General features: G+C 47.6%; 1 protein-coding gene across 1 annotated transcript in view; it reads left to right on the forward strand.

Annotated features, from left to right (window-relative positions):
- SLC4A3 (solute carrier family 4 member 3) overlaps positions 1-20,217 on the forward strand; it is a 660,038-nt gene that overhangs the window by 262,864 nt on the left and 376,957 nt on the right. Inside the window, exon 6 of the mRNA XM_069616955.1 lies at positions 8,483-8,679. Coding sequence (XP_069473056.1) covers positions 8,483-8,679 — 197 coding nt within the window. The remainder of the gene's footprint in view (positions 1-8,482; positions 8,680-20,217) is intronic.

Consider the following 20,217-nt stretch of genomic DNA (forward strand, 5'->3'; position numbering starts at 1 on the left):
TTATAGAACTTGGAAGAGGTCATTATTGCTTGGGATAACGATCCTTCCTCATACTTGGTGGTGGGTCATTATCTCATGATAATGACCACTGCTTTGGTCTAGAAGGGTGTAATAATGCTAGACAAGGAGCAAGTGGGAATATAGGACAGAGAAACATACATAGGTATAGATATGCAGCAGCAGGAAAGCAAATCAAAGAGCACACAACACTCAACAGCCACTAGGCAATCAAAAGAAAAAGCAGACACCAACCAGAAACATCGCCCAGCAGAGAGCCAAGGACCAAGACGTAAGGCAAAACACCACCAAAGGCAAGGATAGAACATGGAACTAGAACTGGCCATACAAAGCAAGCAGATCAAACCCAGGGATCGGGCTTAGAGGAAGCCCAAGAAGCAGGAAAACAATTCTGCTAGTTCAGACATAGGAGATGGACAACTGGACATTTTCCAAGAGGTCTCAATGTTATTGAAGTAAATAAAATGCTTCACCTAGCCCTACTTCTAAGGTTCAGATTCTCTAATCTAGAAAAAAACAGAAGGGTGCTTGTCAGGACATCTTACATAAATCAACATTGTCCTCCGTCCAAACCTGTACTACCTGCTGGCGGTCCCTACTACTAACAAATGAAACAAAAACTTAATTTGGAGACGTTGTTTTATGCCCCTTTCTTGTCTTGTGCTGGTTTGTGCTTGACACCCTCCCCAAATGTCTTTCTCTGTAGACTTTTCTTCTCTTTGCTTTTCCAGCCTTGGCCTGCTCTTGCAGTTCAAACAAGTTTCTTGATTTTCTACACACTCTGATTACAGTTTGGTACGATATGGTTTTAGATAATTTGAGGTATAGTTGATCTCGATTAATGATTTTGCCTGCTACTATTGTTTCTTTTTCTATATTTCTACATCTAAATTTGCACATATTATTATATCTGATATATTTCTATTTTTATGTTTAACAGTGGATTTTTAGTGAAAAACATTAATGAAATTCTATGTTATTATTTGAGATGTGTAAAGTTTATTGTTTAAACTAACTCACATTTATAATACAATAAAGATATTTGCCACACAAGAAGGGATGCCTGACCCCTTAGCAAAGCTTGATTCAACTTAAAAAAAGTGAATTCCTCAAGTGTACAGTTGGACTCTGCAAACCCTTCAATTCAGGTTCACCCCCTCTGTGTGTCTTTCCTCAGTCTCTGGTTTCTGTTAACCACACACAGATTAGAGGTTTCAGGTTCACCCCCTCTAGGTGCTTCTCTTGTCATATGGTCTCTCGTAACCCCCTGCGGGTTATTGGTTTCAGGTTCAACTTACTTGGGTGCGTCTCTTGTTCTATGACATCTGGTAACCCCTTGTGGGTTATTGGTCTAAGGTTCATCCCCTCTGGGTGTTTTGTCTTGTTGTATGGTCTCTAGTAACCACTCTCTGGGAACCCATCATGGGTTATCGGTTGTAGGTTCATCCCTTCTGGGTGTTCTTTCTTGTTGTATGGTCTCTAGTAACCACTCTCTGGGAACCCATCATGGGTTATTGGTTGTAGGTTCATCCCCTCTGGGTGTTTTTCTTGTTCTATGGTGTCTAGTAACCCCTCTCTGGTGACCCATCATGGGTTATTGGTTGCAGGTTCATCCCCTCTGGGTGCTTCTCTTGTCCTGTGGTCTCTAGTAACCACTCTCTGGTAACCCATCACAGCTTATTGGTTTCAGGTTCATCCCCTCTGGCCGTTTCTCTTGTTCTGTGATCTCTAGTAACCACGCTCTGGTAACCCATCATGGAGTATTTGTTTCTGGTTCATCCCCTCTGGGTGTTTCTCTTGCTCTGTGGTCTCTAGTAACCACTCTCTGGGCACCCATCATGGGTTATTGGTTGTAGGTTCATCCCCTCTGGGTGTTCTTTTCTTGTTGTATGGTCTCTAGTAACCACTCTCTGAGAACCCATCATGGGTTATTGGTTGCAGGTTCATCCCCTCTGGGTGCTTCTCTTGTCCTGTGGTCTCTAGTAACCACTCTCTGGTAACCCATCACAGCTTATTGGTTTCAGGTTCATCCCCTCTGGCCGTTTCTCTTGTTCTGTGATCTCTAGTAACCACGCTCTGGTAACCCATCATGGAGTATTTGTTTCTGGTTCATCCCCTCTGGGTGTTTCTCTTGCTCTGTGGTCTCTAGTAACCACTCTCTGGGAACCCATCATGGGTTATTGGTTGTAGGTTCATCCCCTCTGGGTGTTTCTCTTGCTCTGTGGTCTCTAGTAACCACTCTCTGGAAACCCATCATGGGTTATTGGTTGTAGGTTCATCCCCTCTGGGTGTTTTTCTTGTTCTATGGTGTCTAGTAACCCCTCTCTGGTGACCCATCATGGGTTATTGGTTGTAGGTTCATCCCCTCTGGGTGTTTCTCTTGCTCTGTGGTCTCTAGTAACCACTCTCTGGGAACCCATCATGGGTTATTGGTTGTAGGTTCATCCCCTCTGGGTGTTTTTGTCTTGTTGTATGGTCTCTAGTAACCACTCTCTGAGAACCCATCACGGGTTATTGGTTGTAGGTTCATCCCCTCTGGGTGCTTCTCTTGTTCTGTTGTCTCTAGTAACCACTCTCTGGTAACCCATCATGTGTTATTTGTTTCTGGTTCATCCCCTCTGGGTGGGTTTCCGGTTCTATGGTCTCTTATAGTCCCACAAGGGACCTCATATACTTTCTGGTTTCTTATCATCCTAACTCTCTTTTTGCCACCCTCCTCCTTCTCCTCGGCGTAAACCTCATACCTGCTTGTCTGCAGTGTTTTTCTGGGGGTGGGGGGTTCAGCGGCGGCTCCTGTAGCATGGGTACTGTGCTTCAGGGGTCAGCGCAGTTCCCTGGTTGTGCTTTTTCATTTGGGCACACCGATTTGCTGTGTTGGTGGCGATTCAGTCTTTCTGCGTCTGAGTCCTTGGTGCATGGGGCTCTTTGCCCTCCTGGGCTCGGCAGTATGCGAGGTGGTCCTGCCTCCAGGATGTGCTGGTTCCATGCCACAGCATAGGTTTTCACTGAGCGCAGCGTTACTCGGGCGCTGTTCTGCCCAGTGGCTGGTTTGTTCCATAGTGACTCCTCCTCTCCAGGTAAGGGTGTCGAATCTGTTACGCCTCTCTCTGCAACGAAAGACAATATGATTTGTTCTATGTTTGGGTCAGCAAGGAGGGGTCTGCAGCCAAACCAAGCACATTTAAATGCCCCTTTACATTTGTATTGAGCTCCCATAGATCCAACAAACAATTGGGGGACTGGTGTGAAGGGAGATGTTGCAGAATTCACAACTGGGGATTCCTTGTCCACCTAAGGAGGGTCATTACCAGTGAGACTCCACCTACCCTGTCCCCTAGGGAGTAATTTGGATAGTGGTCTTGCTTCCCTAGTCCCAAAAGGGGATGGCTCCCCCTTGGAGAGGCTGGACAAACTTCCTGGATCTGTCACACAATGTAAACCAACCCAAAACCAGCAGTCAGAAACACTTGACAAGGAATTAGGAATTAGAAACCAAGAAGTGTTCCGTCAAACCGGAAATGGTCATCAGTGGGAAGAAACTTCAAAAAATGCAATTCTATAGCATTCACATCACCACTGTCATATGCCACAGAGTTCTGAAGCAGAGTACACAAGTGGTACAGCCTAAAGGAGGCACCCTAATGATGAGAACTAGAATGAAGGGCGGTAATGGTGCCATTCATACTGAGATTGGCAGAGACATGGCATATGTGGCTACTTTCATATCGCAATACCTTTAACTCTCTCTTCCTAAATATCTTCCTTCTCGAGCTCTTCGCTCATCCGCCTCCAACTCTCACAGTGTCAGTCGCTTCTCCAAGCAACTAGTTGGTGGCAGATCACTCTCTTCGGCAGCGGCCTCTCTCTGGAACAGCCTTCCTGCCTCCCTGAGAACCATCTCCGGTTCCGGAAGCACCTCAAAACCTTCCTCTTTGCTTCTGCTTTCTCTCCTCCCCTCCCTTGCTGAATTCCTGACTGAAATTGCACTGGTTACCTGGCCACCCTCTTCTGATCTCTGGCCCTGGCTCCGTCAATTGCCCACCTGCACTGCCTCCCTGACAACCCCTGCACTTGGGGACCGTTTTTCTGTATCCCTTCAGTCCCCCTACCAGCACTTATGTCAGCACTTCCTTGCACTTGCCACTAACTGGCTGTTTACTTGTCTTTTTTTAATCTTATTTATTGCACTTTCCCATGTACTGCACTTTCCCCTCTCCCTTCCCACCGTCCACTTTTCCTTTCCCCCCTGCCCATGCACTTGGGCGATCTGAATGACACCTGGCCTAGTAGGATCGTTGTCTGTCCTCCCTTGTTGGCCCCCCCTTGCCTCGTCGCGCCTTGAAACACTTGTGTATAGGCGCGTTATAAATGCCATATCATATATCATATCATATCATTCATTCCACACAGGAAATATGCCTGTCTGCAGGACTCCCCACTGGATTTCACATGTGGACACTGGTGGGCGCACCCCCGAGATACAGCTGAGCTGTGCCCATTAAACTGTTAAAAAGGCTGACCTCAACCAGCGGACCCCTCACAACTAGCTTTGCAAGGTTATCGGCATAGGGACAACGGTGTAAATAATCTACCCGAGGGACATGGTGTGTCTCTCGGGGGACACTCAGGCTATTTGCAGCTTTGATGATTCCTTGATTAGAGCTCAGTGGGAAACAGTAGGCAAAGAAATGAAAGAAAACCCTGGATAATCACTGAGTGAAAGAGTAGGACTTTTATTCGCACAGTTAGCCTGATACAAGCTATATTTCAAAACACTAAATGGCCAAAAAAAAGCCCTAGAACTACCAGATTCATTTTGTGCAGCCATATATTATTGGACAGCAGTAAGCGGAATGTTAGCTGTACACAGAAAAGCCAAGGACCATCTCCAGCCGACTCTGGCTCAGCCGATGGGTTATAGTCCAATTGTCTGCAAACCCTAGCATAGATTTGCCCCTCACTCTACTGGATACCCCCTCACTAACCTCACCACTTACCTCTGTCCTTTCAAGGACATTGCCTCAATGCTCCCTTCTTAGCCGAGATGACAAGGTTGATAGATATAATTGTGTAACTTTAATTTAACTCAATAATCTCCAAAGGGCACAAACGAACACAATGAGGAAGTTACTTCCCAAGTGCCCCAAAGACAATGACATGAACACATGAATATACTTCCCAACCTGCCTCTCCTGATCCAACAGCACCTGAATCAGGGTGATTGGGCGCCAGTTATTTTCGGTGATATCATTTAGATATATATGTTGCTGTAGTCACTACAAGGACTTGACTCCTTGCCATTTTTCTATGGCACAAAGAGGAAAGGGTATTCTACAGGTGATGCAAGCTAGTCAATACATTTCGTCTTAACTTCTTATTCAAACACTATTCCAGAACACGTGTTTCTCTTTCGTTCAATTCATAGGTTTTTGGAAGCCTTTAATGCCTCCTAGAGAATGTGAGCCTTATGCTATTTAGACCCTGAATGGAATGAAGAATGTGGGCAAGGAAAGCCTGGAGGATGGAATCTGGAGTGTAGGCTGGTGACAGCTGGAAGGCAGTTAAGATGAGACATTAAAAGAAGTAAAACCTAGTTCATGTCTCTGAGTCGTCATTAAGGTTATGGATGATATGTATGGAATTTGGGTCACAACATACTTGCCCCCAATGTGAGCCCTAGAACCAGGCACACACACCTTCTCCACCTGCCCGATGCCCTAATCCACACTTTTGCTCAATTTACATGGGCTTTGGTAGGTAGACTCCAGGAATTAGGGAAATACTCCTAAGGCTTTAGATTGGTTAATGGGACTCAGCAGTTCAGCTATTTTGGATACATCACTAAGAACAGCTTCTGTTCTGATACGGGGCCACAGACTAAAATGTTTAGAGTTCCTGCTCATTCAGCAAATAAGAGCACATAAAAGCCAAAGGCTTTGCCACATCTTGGATTACTAACCACCCATAAAGGTCCACCTTGTGAACCACCCTATGTAGGTCGATCAGAAGATGCTCATACCACAGCCTAAACATGACGCTACAGGGTGGTGGGAGGACTGCAGCAGGTCATGCAATCACAGGCCTGTGGTGTGATCATCAAGCCGCTATAGCTGAGTGTAGAGTGAAAGGCAGGCGGCACATAGTTTAGAAGCAATCGAGGACCGTCACTGACAGCAGCTCCCACCCAGACTTGCATCAGGTTTACCCGACAACTTTCTAGGATGCATAAGCTATTGGAAATGAAAATAGAGCTGTCTGGTCTCCTGACCTCTCACCAGATAGACTTCACAGGGCCTCCATCACAGCTGGAAGGCCTGTTATTGGCTTGTTTTCAGAGAGATAGATCTTACACAGGCGTGTTTGTATGTTGCACCTGTCAAATGATAGGGGAGCTGAATTTCAGAATACACTTCTACAGCTCCACAATAAAACAAATAATTGTGTATTCTTATGCGGAACGACATTTCTTTATTCCACCATATTTAATATTTGATGGGCAACATAGCCGCAGTTACTTCATTCATAGAGGGCAAGGAGATAGAAAAGAAAAGTTAAGAGTGAGTGCTGTGCTGAAACAAAGGCTAAGTGCTCAGAAAAATCACTTCACTTATTGAAACTAAAAAGTTATTTAAAACTTAACAAATATATACAATCAATATGGCAGCTCACGACAGATGAGAATAGGCTGTGGGCGGACAATCCTGAAACAGTTGACTATACCCTGAACATTCTTAACATTCTTTTGGGGACAAGGACAAGAGAGAGAAGTGTCCTGATGAAGACACTGAACTTATATGACAGGGGTGAAATGTGCATGTAGACATAGGATGTAAAGGTTCATGATTTGAAATATAACCGTTTCTAGGCTCAGTCAATAGGATGTATTTATTTGTTAAGTTTTTAATAATTTCTTATCAGTGAAGAGATTTTTCTGAGCGCTAAGTTGGTCTTTGTTTCGGCACAGCTCTCACTCTTTACCCCCACATCTTTTCTAACTCCTTATCCTGTACGAATTAGGTAACTTTGGTTATGTTGCCCACCAAATGTTAAATGAGGTGTAACAAAGGGTATACCATCACTTCATCGACAGTCATTTTTACGACAGCCTTTTTTTTATGAGTACAGAATTACGAAAAAGGCCATCGAAATTTTGGGGGTTGGGAAAGGGCAGGTAAGGAGTTGGCGGGGGCGGCAATAGTTAAAAATAGATGGGGGAGCGGGAAAGTTGCAGGGGAACTTTCCTCCAAAAAAAATGGATGACCTTTTTCGTTATTGTGTACTCGTAAAAAAGGCAGTCGTAAAAATGACTGTCAATGAAAGAACAAAGAACCGTAATAAAGAAATGTTGTTCCGCATTAGAATACACAATTATTTCGTTGATGTGTTCGTATTTTGTTCAGCGTCTGTTGTAGCGTATACTGTAGGATGTCATCCTCTATAGCTTCTTGATATATGTAATTTTGTTCAGAGCCTTCAGCAGCGAATCGCGAGCCTGAATAAACCGGGGGAACATTAAGTGGCACGGGAAAGGATTTCTCTAAAATGAGAACAGCTACGCAATGGAATATGCACCCTACTATTGCTGTTTCCAACCTCAGAATTCTTAAAGATTTAGCAGGAGCCTATCATGTCTGCCTATTGCATTTCTAATGATAACAGAATGTATTGCTTATCCGTGGGTTGCTCTGAACACCATTTGTGGGCTCAGGAATATTTTGTTTCTTCTTTTGTTATAATAAGTTCAATATTTGATTAAAAAAGTATGTTTCTTCCCTCCCCCCCACTGGATCACCAAAGATTCTGGCTGCTTGATGGGCTTTCACCTTGTTAGCATGTGTGTTTTAATCACCTTCCCAGACTCTGAGACACAATTATTTTAATGAAACTGGAAAAACAACTGTCTGCCAAAATGTTAGAGAGGTCAAAATCCTATTATGTAAACCTAGAACCAAAGAATTACATGATTTGTTGAGAACAAGTGCCTTGTATCTATTCCCAAAAATGTCAGGTAGCTGTCTCGTAAATGTGTTCTCTTCCTTCTGTAAAATAGCATTATACCATATAAAACAACATGATTTATGAGTAACTTAATTCATTTCCATCATATGTCTTGCATGCATCCCCATGTTACTATCAACTCATTAGATACTTGAAATTAAGTTATCACTTTACAATAATATATGAGATTTGACAGTGTTCATTTACATAATATGCTCTTCTATATTTGTTACATTGTTACAAAATCATAATTTGCAATACATATCAGTCACATATGCAATATTCATCATAATATTTGATATCTGAGAGTACTTCATATTTATGTCCATGCATCCCCTCGTGGAAGCACACACACACTGTGCAGTGTGTGTTAAGATGTGCACTGTGGGTACTCTGCACATAGAACTTGCATGTTGTTAGCGTGTTTCCAGTTGATGCCTCTCATGCGCAGGGTCTTTGCTTTCAGTCCAGGCGACACCCTGGGGAGTATCTCGGGAGGGTGGGAGCAGCGGAAGCCATCGAGCCGCGCGGTGAGATATGACCTGAAGGAGCGGATCTGCCTGGGGAGTATGCTGGCCCCAGAGAGTGCGGCATACCAGCGCGTGCCAACCGACGAAGCCGAAGCACAGATGCTGGCGAGCGCTGACCTGGATGATATGAAAAGTAAGCGACCAATCAAACCCGTGGGTGCTTGACAAACAGAAGAGGGACTATTTGATAGTCAGTAGGGGACTAGTGATCAAGGACAAATTATTGGTGGGGTTCAATGATTTCAGGGATGTTAGATAATTGATGGGGGATCAATGTGTTTTTTAATAAAGTGGAAATGTTTGATAATCTGCTGTCAAGTGGTTGACATTAATCAATGCATGTAAGGCAAGATGGAAGGATGTGCTTAACAAAAGGTTTATTATGGACTGTGTGCAAATTGGAGGAAGAATATTAAATTGTGCTCTTAGGCAATCTGAAGTGGTCAGGATGATGTTTCATCTGTACAAATTCTGTTTTTCTGGGTAAACTAAGGGGAGTACAAAATGGGCCCCAACAAGAAAACTCCTCCTTGTTTCATTAAGATTGTGTCCTGGTCTCTCCAAAGAGTTTAATATTGTAAGCAGCTCTCTGAGTGTCCAATTTAAGGGGTTCCTGCACCTGTCTTCCAGTTTTTTCTAGGTTCCTCCCAGCATACTCACAGTCTATGGTTTACGTTTTAAGTGGTTTCAGCACTTTACTTCCTCCTTCCTCTGAGTACCTTATGGGGCAGTCTCAGGTTTCACAATTGCACAGTTGCCTGTCATTTGCTCTGTAGTCGGCAGCATCTTAGAGCTGGCCTTGACCAGACCCGGAGCCAGAGGAACACAGGGGTCATCCGGGTCTCTGGTGTTCTAGCTGAGGGTTCATGGTTTCCCTCCCTCGGGGCCTTGGGCCCCTGGCTATCCAGTCCCAACTACCTCTCCTCATTGCTATCTTGCTTCAAGGCCATTCCCAAAGATCTCTTCCCTCCCTAGCATCTCTGGTTCCTGGCATGCGATTCAACCACTTGAACATTCTTCCTCCCACCCCCTCACTCAATATAAGACCTCATCCACCCCCTCCTCCTAAACATTACTCGGCTCCTTTCTCTCAACAGTCTCTTCTCCCTCCTCCTTACTCAGATGTTCCGCGACCATCTACTTTACTAACTTATATCATGTCCTCCTGCTCTTTCTTATATCTCAGCCTTTCTCCTGTACTTGCTGCCCTTTGCCGCCTCATTTGCCTCCTTGCTTTCCTGCCACGTTTCTCATTCCCTTCTTTCTATCACCTCCTCTCTGCTCCCAGGTGTCTAGGCGGCTCTATTCCCCATATTCTGGGACATTCCTTCCCCAGATGTTGGGTTCTCCCTCCTCCCAAATTTCTAGGTCTTTCTCTCGCCCGCCCTATGGGCTTTCTTCGTATCCTTCTGGGTACCTTACTTCCACTCTTCAAGGGGCTTCTCTTTCCAGGTTATTGGGTGTTTCCTTCCCCTACCTACTGGGTCTATTTTCCCACAGTCATTTGTGTCTCACCTCCAAACTCTTATCTCCCGGTTAGCCCAATCCCCTAGGTTCTTTCAGGTGCAACCACCTCAGTCTTCTCTCTCGCCTCTAGTCTTCTACTCCAGCTCCCGATATGATATATGATAGGTTATTTATAACACGCTTAATACCCAGAGGTTCCTAAGCATGGACCTGGTGATCGAACCTGTGTTGCTCCGTGTCATCTTGCTTCCAAGGTGAGCAGAATGCCCCTGAGCTATCCTCCCAAGACAATGATTATCTCTCGAGCTCTCTCCAGATCTCCTTCTCCAGACTCCCATAGTCTTGTGCCCCAGGGTTGTCTTTTTATAGGCCTTTGGCCTGCCTTCCAGCGTTGCCTCACCTGGCCTTGTCCTCGAGGTGGACTACCTTAGATCATCTAATCTTAACAGTATGAGAGTGGAGGCCTTGTGCGTCGACTGGTGACGGGCTGGCTACCTCTCGAATTGTCTATACTAGTTCATTCTTTCTGTAGATGTATAAGTGATTTCTGTACCCAAGTGAGGGGAATTAAGTGTCCAGCCATTGCCAGGCCTGCTGGACCATCACTCCTTGATTCCTTTAAAAGGCCAGGAATGTCTAAGTTGGCTTTCCACGCGTGGCATCCTGGGGTAATGAGAGGATACTCCCTATGGTGCCAGGGTCCCAGTTACACATGGACTGTGGTGGCACCTGGCACCCCATCATCCACAAGCAAGGTCAACGGGGGGGGGGCTTCCTCACAACACAAAAGTGGGTGATCACTTGCACAAGAGGTGTAATAAATGCTGGCAGGTGGGCACATCAGATCGAGATCTGAACCCCAGAGGATTGATTGAGATGGGCCCCCCGTTAGTTGAAGCCCCACAATCTTGGTTTGATCACGTTTGACTTGTTAAGGGTTCTTTGGAATGTTTTGCTAAGTGTTGGTTATTTGACTGCACTTCTGCTATTCAAATCAGTGGTTGTGGTGTTTAAAGCAAAAGCGATCGCCAAACACTTCATGATTAATTTTTCATGTCCTATGAACAACTCTAGAGGGCAGCTAGAAACCCTGTACCATTACTCCCATGCAGTGTCTCTTTGTTATCTCCATTTTAGCTTGTGAGTCCTAATTCAGGGCTCATGAAAGATGCAAATACTGTGTGTGCCCCTGACTGACTCTATGTCCCTCAGGACCAGGGAAAAGCATCTACCCTGTTTTCCATACATGTGTGTTCTTGCATTGCTGGCTGTGAGGGTTCCACTGGTTGCCAGCAACCTTTTTGATAGGTTTCCGTGGGTACGGCCTTGCTGTACCCGAGAAGAACAGACATTGACATATGGATGTCCGTGTACGTGATCAGAGTTTTAGAGACGCAGTGGCTATGACCAGATAAGACTAGCTTTTGACTGGATTCCGGGATCTAGGATTAAATCTGTACCTAGAGAGTTTGCCCAAAGAGATTGAGTGTTGAGCTCCCCACTTATTGGGTAGCTGCCGCAACTAAGTCCGATGTCTCGGGCTAGAGGATGGAACCAAGGAGATCAGTGCGCTATGAAGTAGGCCCCGGGCTTGGTAAATGGTGAATCTCGTTGGCTCCCCAGTCCACCTCGTGGCCAGTTTGTTAAAAAAAACAGAGAGAGGACCGCGCTGCTAGGGAAAGTGGTGAACGGACACTGCGTAAAGTGGACGGTAAACAAAAATGGCTGGAAGGTCACCAGTCCCATCTGTAAAGGTGGAAGACCACGTCCGAGGGATTCTGCCGGCATCCGAAAATAAGTTGTTGGCCCAGTGGCCTGTCTCATCAACCAAACGTGGTTGATGAGACAGAGGAAACCTTCCCAGATTTACCAGGTGAACTGGCTGAAAGCCCGGATAGATCTGGAAGAATAAGTCATGGTGGTCCCCACCGGTATTTACGTGTCTTCGGGATATACATCAAAACCTGAGCAGAACATATGCAGCGTCTTGTTATGGCAAAGCTCAAGTTCAAAGCTAACCCAGAGAGGTGTTGCCTTGCTCCGAACATGGTGAAATGAATCAGCTTAAACATTGGCAATGGTACGGTGCAACCACAAGAGGCAATGATAGAAGCCATAGAAAAGATACTACATCCATCGATACATACGATATCCGCAGGGTATCCAGTGATAAAGTCCCCAAGAAAAATATCACCAAGGGGTTATATTTACCCATATTTGCACATTGAATATAGTCAAACACTTTCCCAAATGGTTCTAGCACTGGAGTTTAGAATAGTAAATAACACCAGTCCTTAAATACATTGTGGAAGGTTTCTTAGGGTGCACTTTAGGCTCTGCTTCATTTACCTGAAAATCCTTTTGACTCGGAAGAAGAGCATCTTGACGTTGAATCTCTGCCCGGTCACTACTATAACCAGACTTCCTTTTAACATGATGAGACTGAGCTCATGCCTCTTGACTCAGCGGGACTATCCTTATCACAAGCACCAACCCTCCTTGTGCGGTCTAAAAGCCTTACTGGATCCAATAGCCAGGCCGAAACCAACCATGAAAAGGTGAAAGATGCACAGGCAGCGGACAGAGCGCAGAACACCTACTACCGTCTAGGATTGAGCATAAATAAAAGAATGCCGAATAGAGGACTTACTTATAAATGAATAGAAGATACTTCTTAATGGAACAATCCTTCCTCTACTTTGATGAGCTGAACGTGGCCATTTATACCACGCATATCTATGGCGCCCTGTTTCCCATCACCGAGGCAGCCCGGGCATGTTCTACTGCCTTCAGTTGACTGTGCCTCAGGGGTTCCACCCTAGTTCTTTGTTACAAGATGCCGCTCCTATCTGCTGGAGTGAGATCCGTGCAGCCCGGATACTGAAGTTCTGTGGGAGGGGAGGGCAGGGGAGAGGAGGTGCCCGGGTACTCTCATCTGATGCCCCAATTATTGAGTCCCTGCTCCTCTCACTGTTTCGTTGAGTCTCCTTTGTTATCTGTCAGGCCATCTCGTTGGGGTGAGTATGGTTCACCTTACACCTGCGCTTATGCCCACTCTGATTCCTCCTCTGGTTCAGGTCTCCGCGGCCATCTCGTTGGGGTGAGTATGGTTCACCTTACACCTGCGCTTATGCCCACTCTGATTCCTCCTCTGGTTCAGGTCTCCGCTCCCTTCCCCGCTCCATCCAGCAGTCAGTTTCTTGAAGGGATTTCTGCCTTCTCTGCTGCTCAGGGTCTACTTGTGTCCTTCCCGGCACTGGGTGTCAGAGTCAGATAGGTGGGGGGGGGGGCCAGGTGCTCTCCTCGGGAGGCCGTTAAATGTGTGTCGTTCCCCTCCTCCTGCCCTGTGTTGCCCCTGTTGGATGTTGTTTGTGGGGGTCACTCCTCAAAGCGCCCCTGCTTGTTGAGGATCCTTCTGCCTTCAGCTTTTGCTGTGCCCGGTTTTTCCTCAGCATTTACACCCAATCACAATCCCTGCCTCCATCAGGATTGTGTGGGGGTTTGCATGTCGGAGGGGTCCGGGAGGGTAGTCTGCTGTGTGTCGCAGCAGCGGTCTTTAGATGCATTCCCAGCTTCTCGCTCGATTACTCAGTGCAACAACTGTGTCCGCCATCTTGGGTATCCTTTTGCTGCCACGGCTTTCCAAGAATTCTATTTTCTCTAGTAGTCCTGCTTTACTGTGGCTGTTACGCAGCACCCACTCCAGGGTTCCCCTCTCTATACCCACCTGTGTTCCGTTCCAGCGATCAATGTGGCAGCGTACACTGGGCTCAGCTGTATTCCATGCCGTCAGAGCTGAGCTGCTGGTGTCTGCATCTACTCCACCTCTCCGCGCAACAGCGCTCCTCTAAAATGAGATGATAATTGAACGATGTACAACATCCTAATGTTTTTGAGATTCAAACAACAATCTTTTTGTGAATAGTCCCTAGAGGAGGTCACATGTTGCATTTTTGACTAAGAATATAACATGGTGAAACAGGTGTAGGGCAAATGTCAATGTATTATTAAATTTGTTTTTCACATGATTCTGTGCCTTTGTCAACACTTTTTGACTATATTACATTATGGATCTTAGATCCTAAAGGATTTTGAATACATTACATTATGGACCTAAGATCCTAAAGGATTTGTTTTATTTTTGTTTGTTATTCAAGTTGTTGCATTGAAAATGTAATGTTCCGATTTATGTTATTAAATGTTATATAGTAAATGTTGAAGGCAATAACTTGTTTATTTGTATTCACTATATCCCATTTCAACAAGGACTAGTTCTTGTTTCTGGTTATAAATATACATAACAAATGGCTCTTATTAATTGAACCATTATCAAGCACAGGAATATTCCTGAAAACTTTTGTAAGATTGATGATTGATTTAAAACATGTGTATAGCGCACTCCTACCCTGTGGTCTTTAGGCGCTGGACTCCTAGCTGCTTCAGTAGCATCCAGAACGGAGACTGTCATTTCAATGATAACACGAATACAGGAAGGGATTTCCATATTCTTGCAGAAACCACTGGAAATTGCCGCACCCCTCTAGTTTTAAGGCAAAATGTGGGAATGTGGATACAGTGATTATATAAACTGCGCAGGAACCTATCAGGAACAATTTGCCTGGGCAGGTAGACTATAGCCAATGCGTTAAGGCTTTCGAAGGCCAAGCAGGCGATTTGAAAGGGGGGATTGTTTTGGACACATGACCAGTGCAGCAATCTTCTAGCACCAGAAGTAGGGTCACATTTCCCCAGATGAAAGAGCAGGTGCACTGCAGCATGGTAAATGATCACACATCCACCTATGGATTTGTACATAACAAAACAAAGCTTTCCCTACTTCCTTTGACCACCCGAGGCTGCATCATACTCGATGAATCTGTCAACCTGTGGTCTTCAATTTCACTTTCCTTTCACCTGCCCTCGGGACGCGGCCCCTTAAGCTATATTTTTCCAAGCAAACTTATTATTTCCATTTTAAATAGGGCTGAAATTGGGCTGGTTGTAACCTCTGTTCGTGCTAAATTACAACCGGTTGTAGGCTAAATCTTTTAAATCGGCGATTGCTTCCATGAATGGATTCATTGATTTGAAAACTTTCTGGGATGGTGTAAAATCGTCCTTCCCATATTATTGAATTCATGGACAGCTTAAATAAGGGAATGAATGACTAAGCACATGAGCAGTTTAAAAGCATTAAGAAGGTGTACCCGCGGTTCTTTGGCAACCCATTACCCATTAAATGTAAGGCGCTCTAAATGTAATTAAATTACAACATTTCTTGAGAACAGAATCCACATACTAGTTACAGGTCAGTGTATTGTATGTAAGCTTGTGTGCACTTGGGGCAGCAGTTACCACTGTGTCTTGGTTGGCCAAAGGGTTCTGCCTACTGAAATGCTAGCCCAAGATCGTCTCTCCATGTATCGGGACGCCCGGGCATGGTTTGAAATAATCTCTCCAGGAGTCATATACCATAGGTTCAGACCTGCTTGGCAACAGTGTCATTTTTGGCTTGTGGGCAATATAATAATAATCACAGTGGTTTCTCTTTATTGTGACATCTTTACTGAAAGGTGTGTTACCGTCCGGGGTACCATTTTTCATGGTTCATCTTTCTAGCAGTACCTTCCGATTTGGGGTATGGGTGGCTGTTTTGGTGAATGCAGAGTGTGTAATACTGCCTTGTTCCCACCGTGCACCTTTTCCCACGGGACCTCGTTGCTATAAGGCGTGACATCTGGGGGAGGACAGCTTGAGCACTTAAGAAGCACAGCGAATTAAGCTTTGACTTAACAAATGCAGCACAATAAAACCCATGAAATTAGACAAAAAAGCAATTAGACGGGGCCATCAGAGGTGATCAACGTGGACTAGATTTCTTACTGTCAAATAGGTTAAAAAATAAAATCAGAATTGGCTGGAAAGGGGGGGGGTTTCAAAATGTGGCGATTAATCTGGAGTGGAAATTACTTGCCATCGTTTGACTTTTCCCCTTGGCAATACAAGCCTCGATATAGTCTCGGGAGGATAGCTCAGGGGCAACGTGCTCGCCTTGGAAGCAAGACGACATGGAGCAACACAGGTTCGATCCCCGGGTCCGCGCTTAGAAACCTCTAGGTATTATCTAGGCGCCTTATAAATAACTTATCACTTAGTTGCATACTGTATTGCTTATGACACCAGCCTGCTTCTTGTAATTCTGTGCTCCCCATTTGGAGGGCCATGTCCCATTCGTTTGCCGTTCCAATGCAGTGCGAGTGAAGCCCGCAAGAGTGCAGATGAGTTTTAAATCATGCCCATACATCACCAGTTCATTGGTTTGGGGAACAGACGTTCACGTGGGCAGCGTGGTTTCGGTCTTCTGCCCACACTGTGGAGAGAGGTGCAGTTACTTTCACTTTTGCGTATCAGTGATGAGAGCAAATGAATCGAGCAGAGGTCGCTCAACGAGACGTTGTGTCTCACATCGGGGAAAAGGGTACCTCCTGTGCCGGCTGAAATCCCAACAGTCGAGAGTAGGTACTGTGCTTCTCCGTGCCTATGTGAGTCTCTCCACTATCACTCTGAGTGAGGGTCCCATCAGTACTGGGTTCTGGGACATGTAATTTGCCTCCTGGATCAAGGATTGGTGCACTCCTCCAGAAGGGTGGTTCTTCTGCCATTGGGTCAATCTTGGCCCTGCTCCTTCCCTATCCACTGACCAATGCTCTTTAGCGTCAGTCTGCCATTTTGAATTGTGAGTTGGGACATAACCGAGGGAGTGTGGTCTTGCGCGTTATAAGGAATGCGCGGCATCTTTCTAGTTTGTGGGGATTGCTTTTGCATGAGTCAAGTCGGCGTCTCTCTGTGAGCAGGACCTCCTGGACTCCTGTTTTTGTATTATGGTTCTTCCCAAATGTGTGGGTCTGAGACAGCCAACGACTAGGCCGTATTTGGAAAAGACCTCCATTGCACAAGAGTGAGGCACAGCAGGTAGGAAAAGATGTAAATAGTCTGTGCAATAAATAATAAATAAGTCGCTTGTGCTCACAGGTGCAACTAATGATGGCCAACAATAAAGATGCTTCCGAGGCCCCCTCACAACATACAGGCAAACACATATACACTCGTGTTGCTGATTAACATGTTGCATAGGCCGGAGCATAAGTGGGGACTGGCCACTTGCTATGTTCCCTGTGCAGAGCATCTTGGGATAGTTCCCCTCTTAGCCCCAGAACCCTAATTGCAGTCATGCACTTTAATGCAAGCTCTGTATTCTGGGGCACATGGAAGTTCAATCTAGTAGGACATTGTTCCCAAACTCTGTCCCTGAAGTGTTTCCCTACTAAAGACAGCTGCAGCTGCAGGATGTCTAACATAAAAATACTAATAGGGTGCCTTAAAAAAGCATAATAAGCGGGAAAAAACAGCAGTTGTATGTGTCTTTCAGTGATCTAAATTGCAGCCTCATCTGGGTGGCTGTGTGCAGATTCAGGCCGGTGGAGTGGAAGGCTGTCGGGCTGGGACAGCTAACTTCACTCCTTCTATGGCTGCTCTGATTCTTTACTGTGGTGAGTAGTTACTGCTTCAGTCATGCAGGTGAGGGATTCTGCAAGGGCAGTGGGAAGGTGACTCTGGGTGGTCCATGCAGTTGAGGGGTTCTGCAGGGCGGTGGGAAGGGGACTCTTGGTGGTCCATGCAGTTGAGGGGTTCGGCAGGGCGGTGGGAAGGGGACTCTGGATGGCCCATGCAGGTGAAGGATTCTGCGAGGGCAGTGAGAAGGGGACACTGCATGGCCCGTGCAGGTGAGGGGTTATGTGAGGGCGGTGGGAAGGGCACCCTGCATGGTGCATGCAGGTGAGGGATTCTGCGAGGGGGATGGGAAGGGGACTCTGGATGGCCCATGCAGGTGAGGGATAATGTGAGGGCGGTGGGAAGGGTACCCTGCATGGTGCATGCAGGTGAGGGATTCTGCGAGGGGGATGGGAAGGGGACTCTGGATGACCCATGCAGCTGAGGGATTCTGTGAGGGCGGTGGGAAGGGGATTCTGGATGTCCCATGCAGGTGAGGGATTCTGTGAGGGCGGTGGGAAGGGGATTCTTTATGTCCCATGCAGGTGAGGGATTCTGTGAGGGCGGTGGGAAGGGGACTCTGGGTGGTCCATGCAGGTGTGGGATTCTGCGAGGGTGGTGGGAAGGGGACTCTGGATGGCCCATGCAGTTGAGGGGTTCGGCAGGGCGGTGGGAAGGGGACTCTGGATGGCCCATGCAGGTGAGGGATTCTGCAGGGCGGTGGGAAGGGGACTCTGGATGGCCCATGCAGGTGTGGGATTCTGCGAGGGTGGTGGGAAGGGGACTCTGGATGGCCCATACAGCTGAGGGATTCTGTGAGGGCGGTTGGAAGGGGATTCTGGATTTCCCATGCAGGTGAGGGATTCTGTGAGGGCGGTGGGAAGGGGATTCTGGATGTCCCATGCAGGTGAGGGATTCTGTGAGGGCGGTGGGAAGGGGATTCTGGATGTCCCATGCAGGTGAGGGATTCTGTGAGGGCGGTGGGAAGGGGACTCTGGGTGGTCCATGCAGGTGTGGGATTCTGCGAGGGTGGTGGGAAGGGGACTCTGGATGGCCCATGCAGTTGAGGGGTTCGGCAGGGCGGTGGGAAGGGGACTCTGGATGGCCCATGCAGGTGAGGGATTCTGCAGGGCGGTGGGAAGGGGACTCTGGATGGCCCATGCAGGTGTGGGATTCTGCGAGGGTGGTGGGAAGGGGACTCTGGATCGCCCATGCTGGTGAGGGATTCTGCGGGGGTGGTGGGAAGGGAACTGTGGCTGGCCCATGCAGGTGAGGGATTCTGTGAGGGTGGTGGGAAGGAGACTCCGGGTGGCCCATGCAGGTGAGGGATTCTGCGAGGGTGGTGGGAAGGGGACTCTGGATGGCCCATGCAGGTGAGGGATTCTGGAGGACGGTGGGAACGGGATTCTGGATGTCCCATGCAGGTGAGGGATTCTGCGAGGGTGGTGGGAAGGGCACTCTGCATGGTCCCTGCCAGTGAGGGATTCTGCGAGGGCGGTGAGAAGGGGACTCTGGATGGCCCATGCAGGTGAGGGATTCTGCGAGGGGGGTGGGAAGGGGACTCTGGATGGCCCATGCAGGTGAGGGATTCTGGAGGATGGTAGGAACGGGATTCTGGATGTCTCATGCAGGTGAGGGATTCTGCGAGGGTGGTGGGAAGGGCACTCTGTATGGTCCCTGCCAGTGAGGGATTCTGCGAGGGCGGTGGGAAGGGGACTCTGGATGGCCCATGCAGGTGAAGGATTCTGCGAGGGTGGTGGGAAGAGGACTCTGGATGGCTCATGCAGTTGAGGGATTCTGCAGGGCAGTGGGAAGGGGACTCTGGATGGCCCATGCAGGTGGGGGATTCTGCAGGGCGGTGGGAAGGGGACTCTGGATGGCCCATGCAGGTGAGGGATTCTGCGAGGGTGGTGGGAAGGGAACTGTGGCTGGCCCATGCAGGTGAGGGATTCTGCGAGGGTGGTGGGAAGGGACGCTGGATGGCCCATGCAGGTGGGGGATTCTGCAGGGCGGTGGGAAGGGGACTCTGGATGGCCCATGCAGGTGAGGGATTCTGCGGGGGGGTGGGAAGGGGACTCTGGGTGGCCCATGCAGGTGAAGGATTCTACGAGGGTGGTGGGAAGAGGACTCTGGATGGCCAATGCAGGTGAAGGATTCTACGAGGGGGGTGGGAAGGGGACTCTGGATGGCCCATGCAAGTCAGGGATTCTGTGAGGGCAGTGGGAAGGGGACTCTGGGTGGCCCATGCAAGTCAGGGATTCTGTGAGGGCAGTGGGAAGGGGACTCTGGGTGGCCCATGCAGGTGAGGGATTCTGGAGGGCGGTGGGAAGGGGATTCTGGATGTCCCATGCATGTGAGGGATTCTGGAGGGCGGTGGGAAGGGTATTCTGGATGTCCCATGCAGGTGAGGGATTCTGAGAGGGGGGTGGGAAGGGGACTCTGGATGGCCCATGCAGGTGAGGGATTCTGGAGGATGGTGGGAACGGGATTCTGGATGTCCCATGCAGGTGAAGGATTCTGCGAGGGTGGTGGGAAGGGCACTCTGCATGGTCCCTGCCAGTGAGGGATTCTGCGAGGGCGGTGGGAAGGGGACTCTGGATAGCCCATGCAGGTGAGGGATTCTGCGAGGGTGGTGGGAAGAGGACTCTGGATG

The sequence above is a fragment of the Ambystoma mexicanum genome, chromosome 9 (assembly GCF_040938575.1).
Source record: "Ambystoma mexicanum isolate Mex_15411 chromosome 9, UKY_AmexF1_1, whole genome shotgun sequence".
Classification (NCBI taxonomy): domain Eukaryota; kingdom Metazoa; phylum Chordata; class Amphibia; order Caudata; family Ambystomatidae; genus Ambystoma; species Ambystoma mexicanum.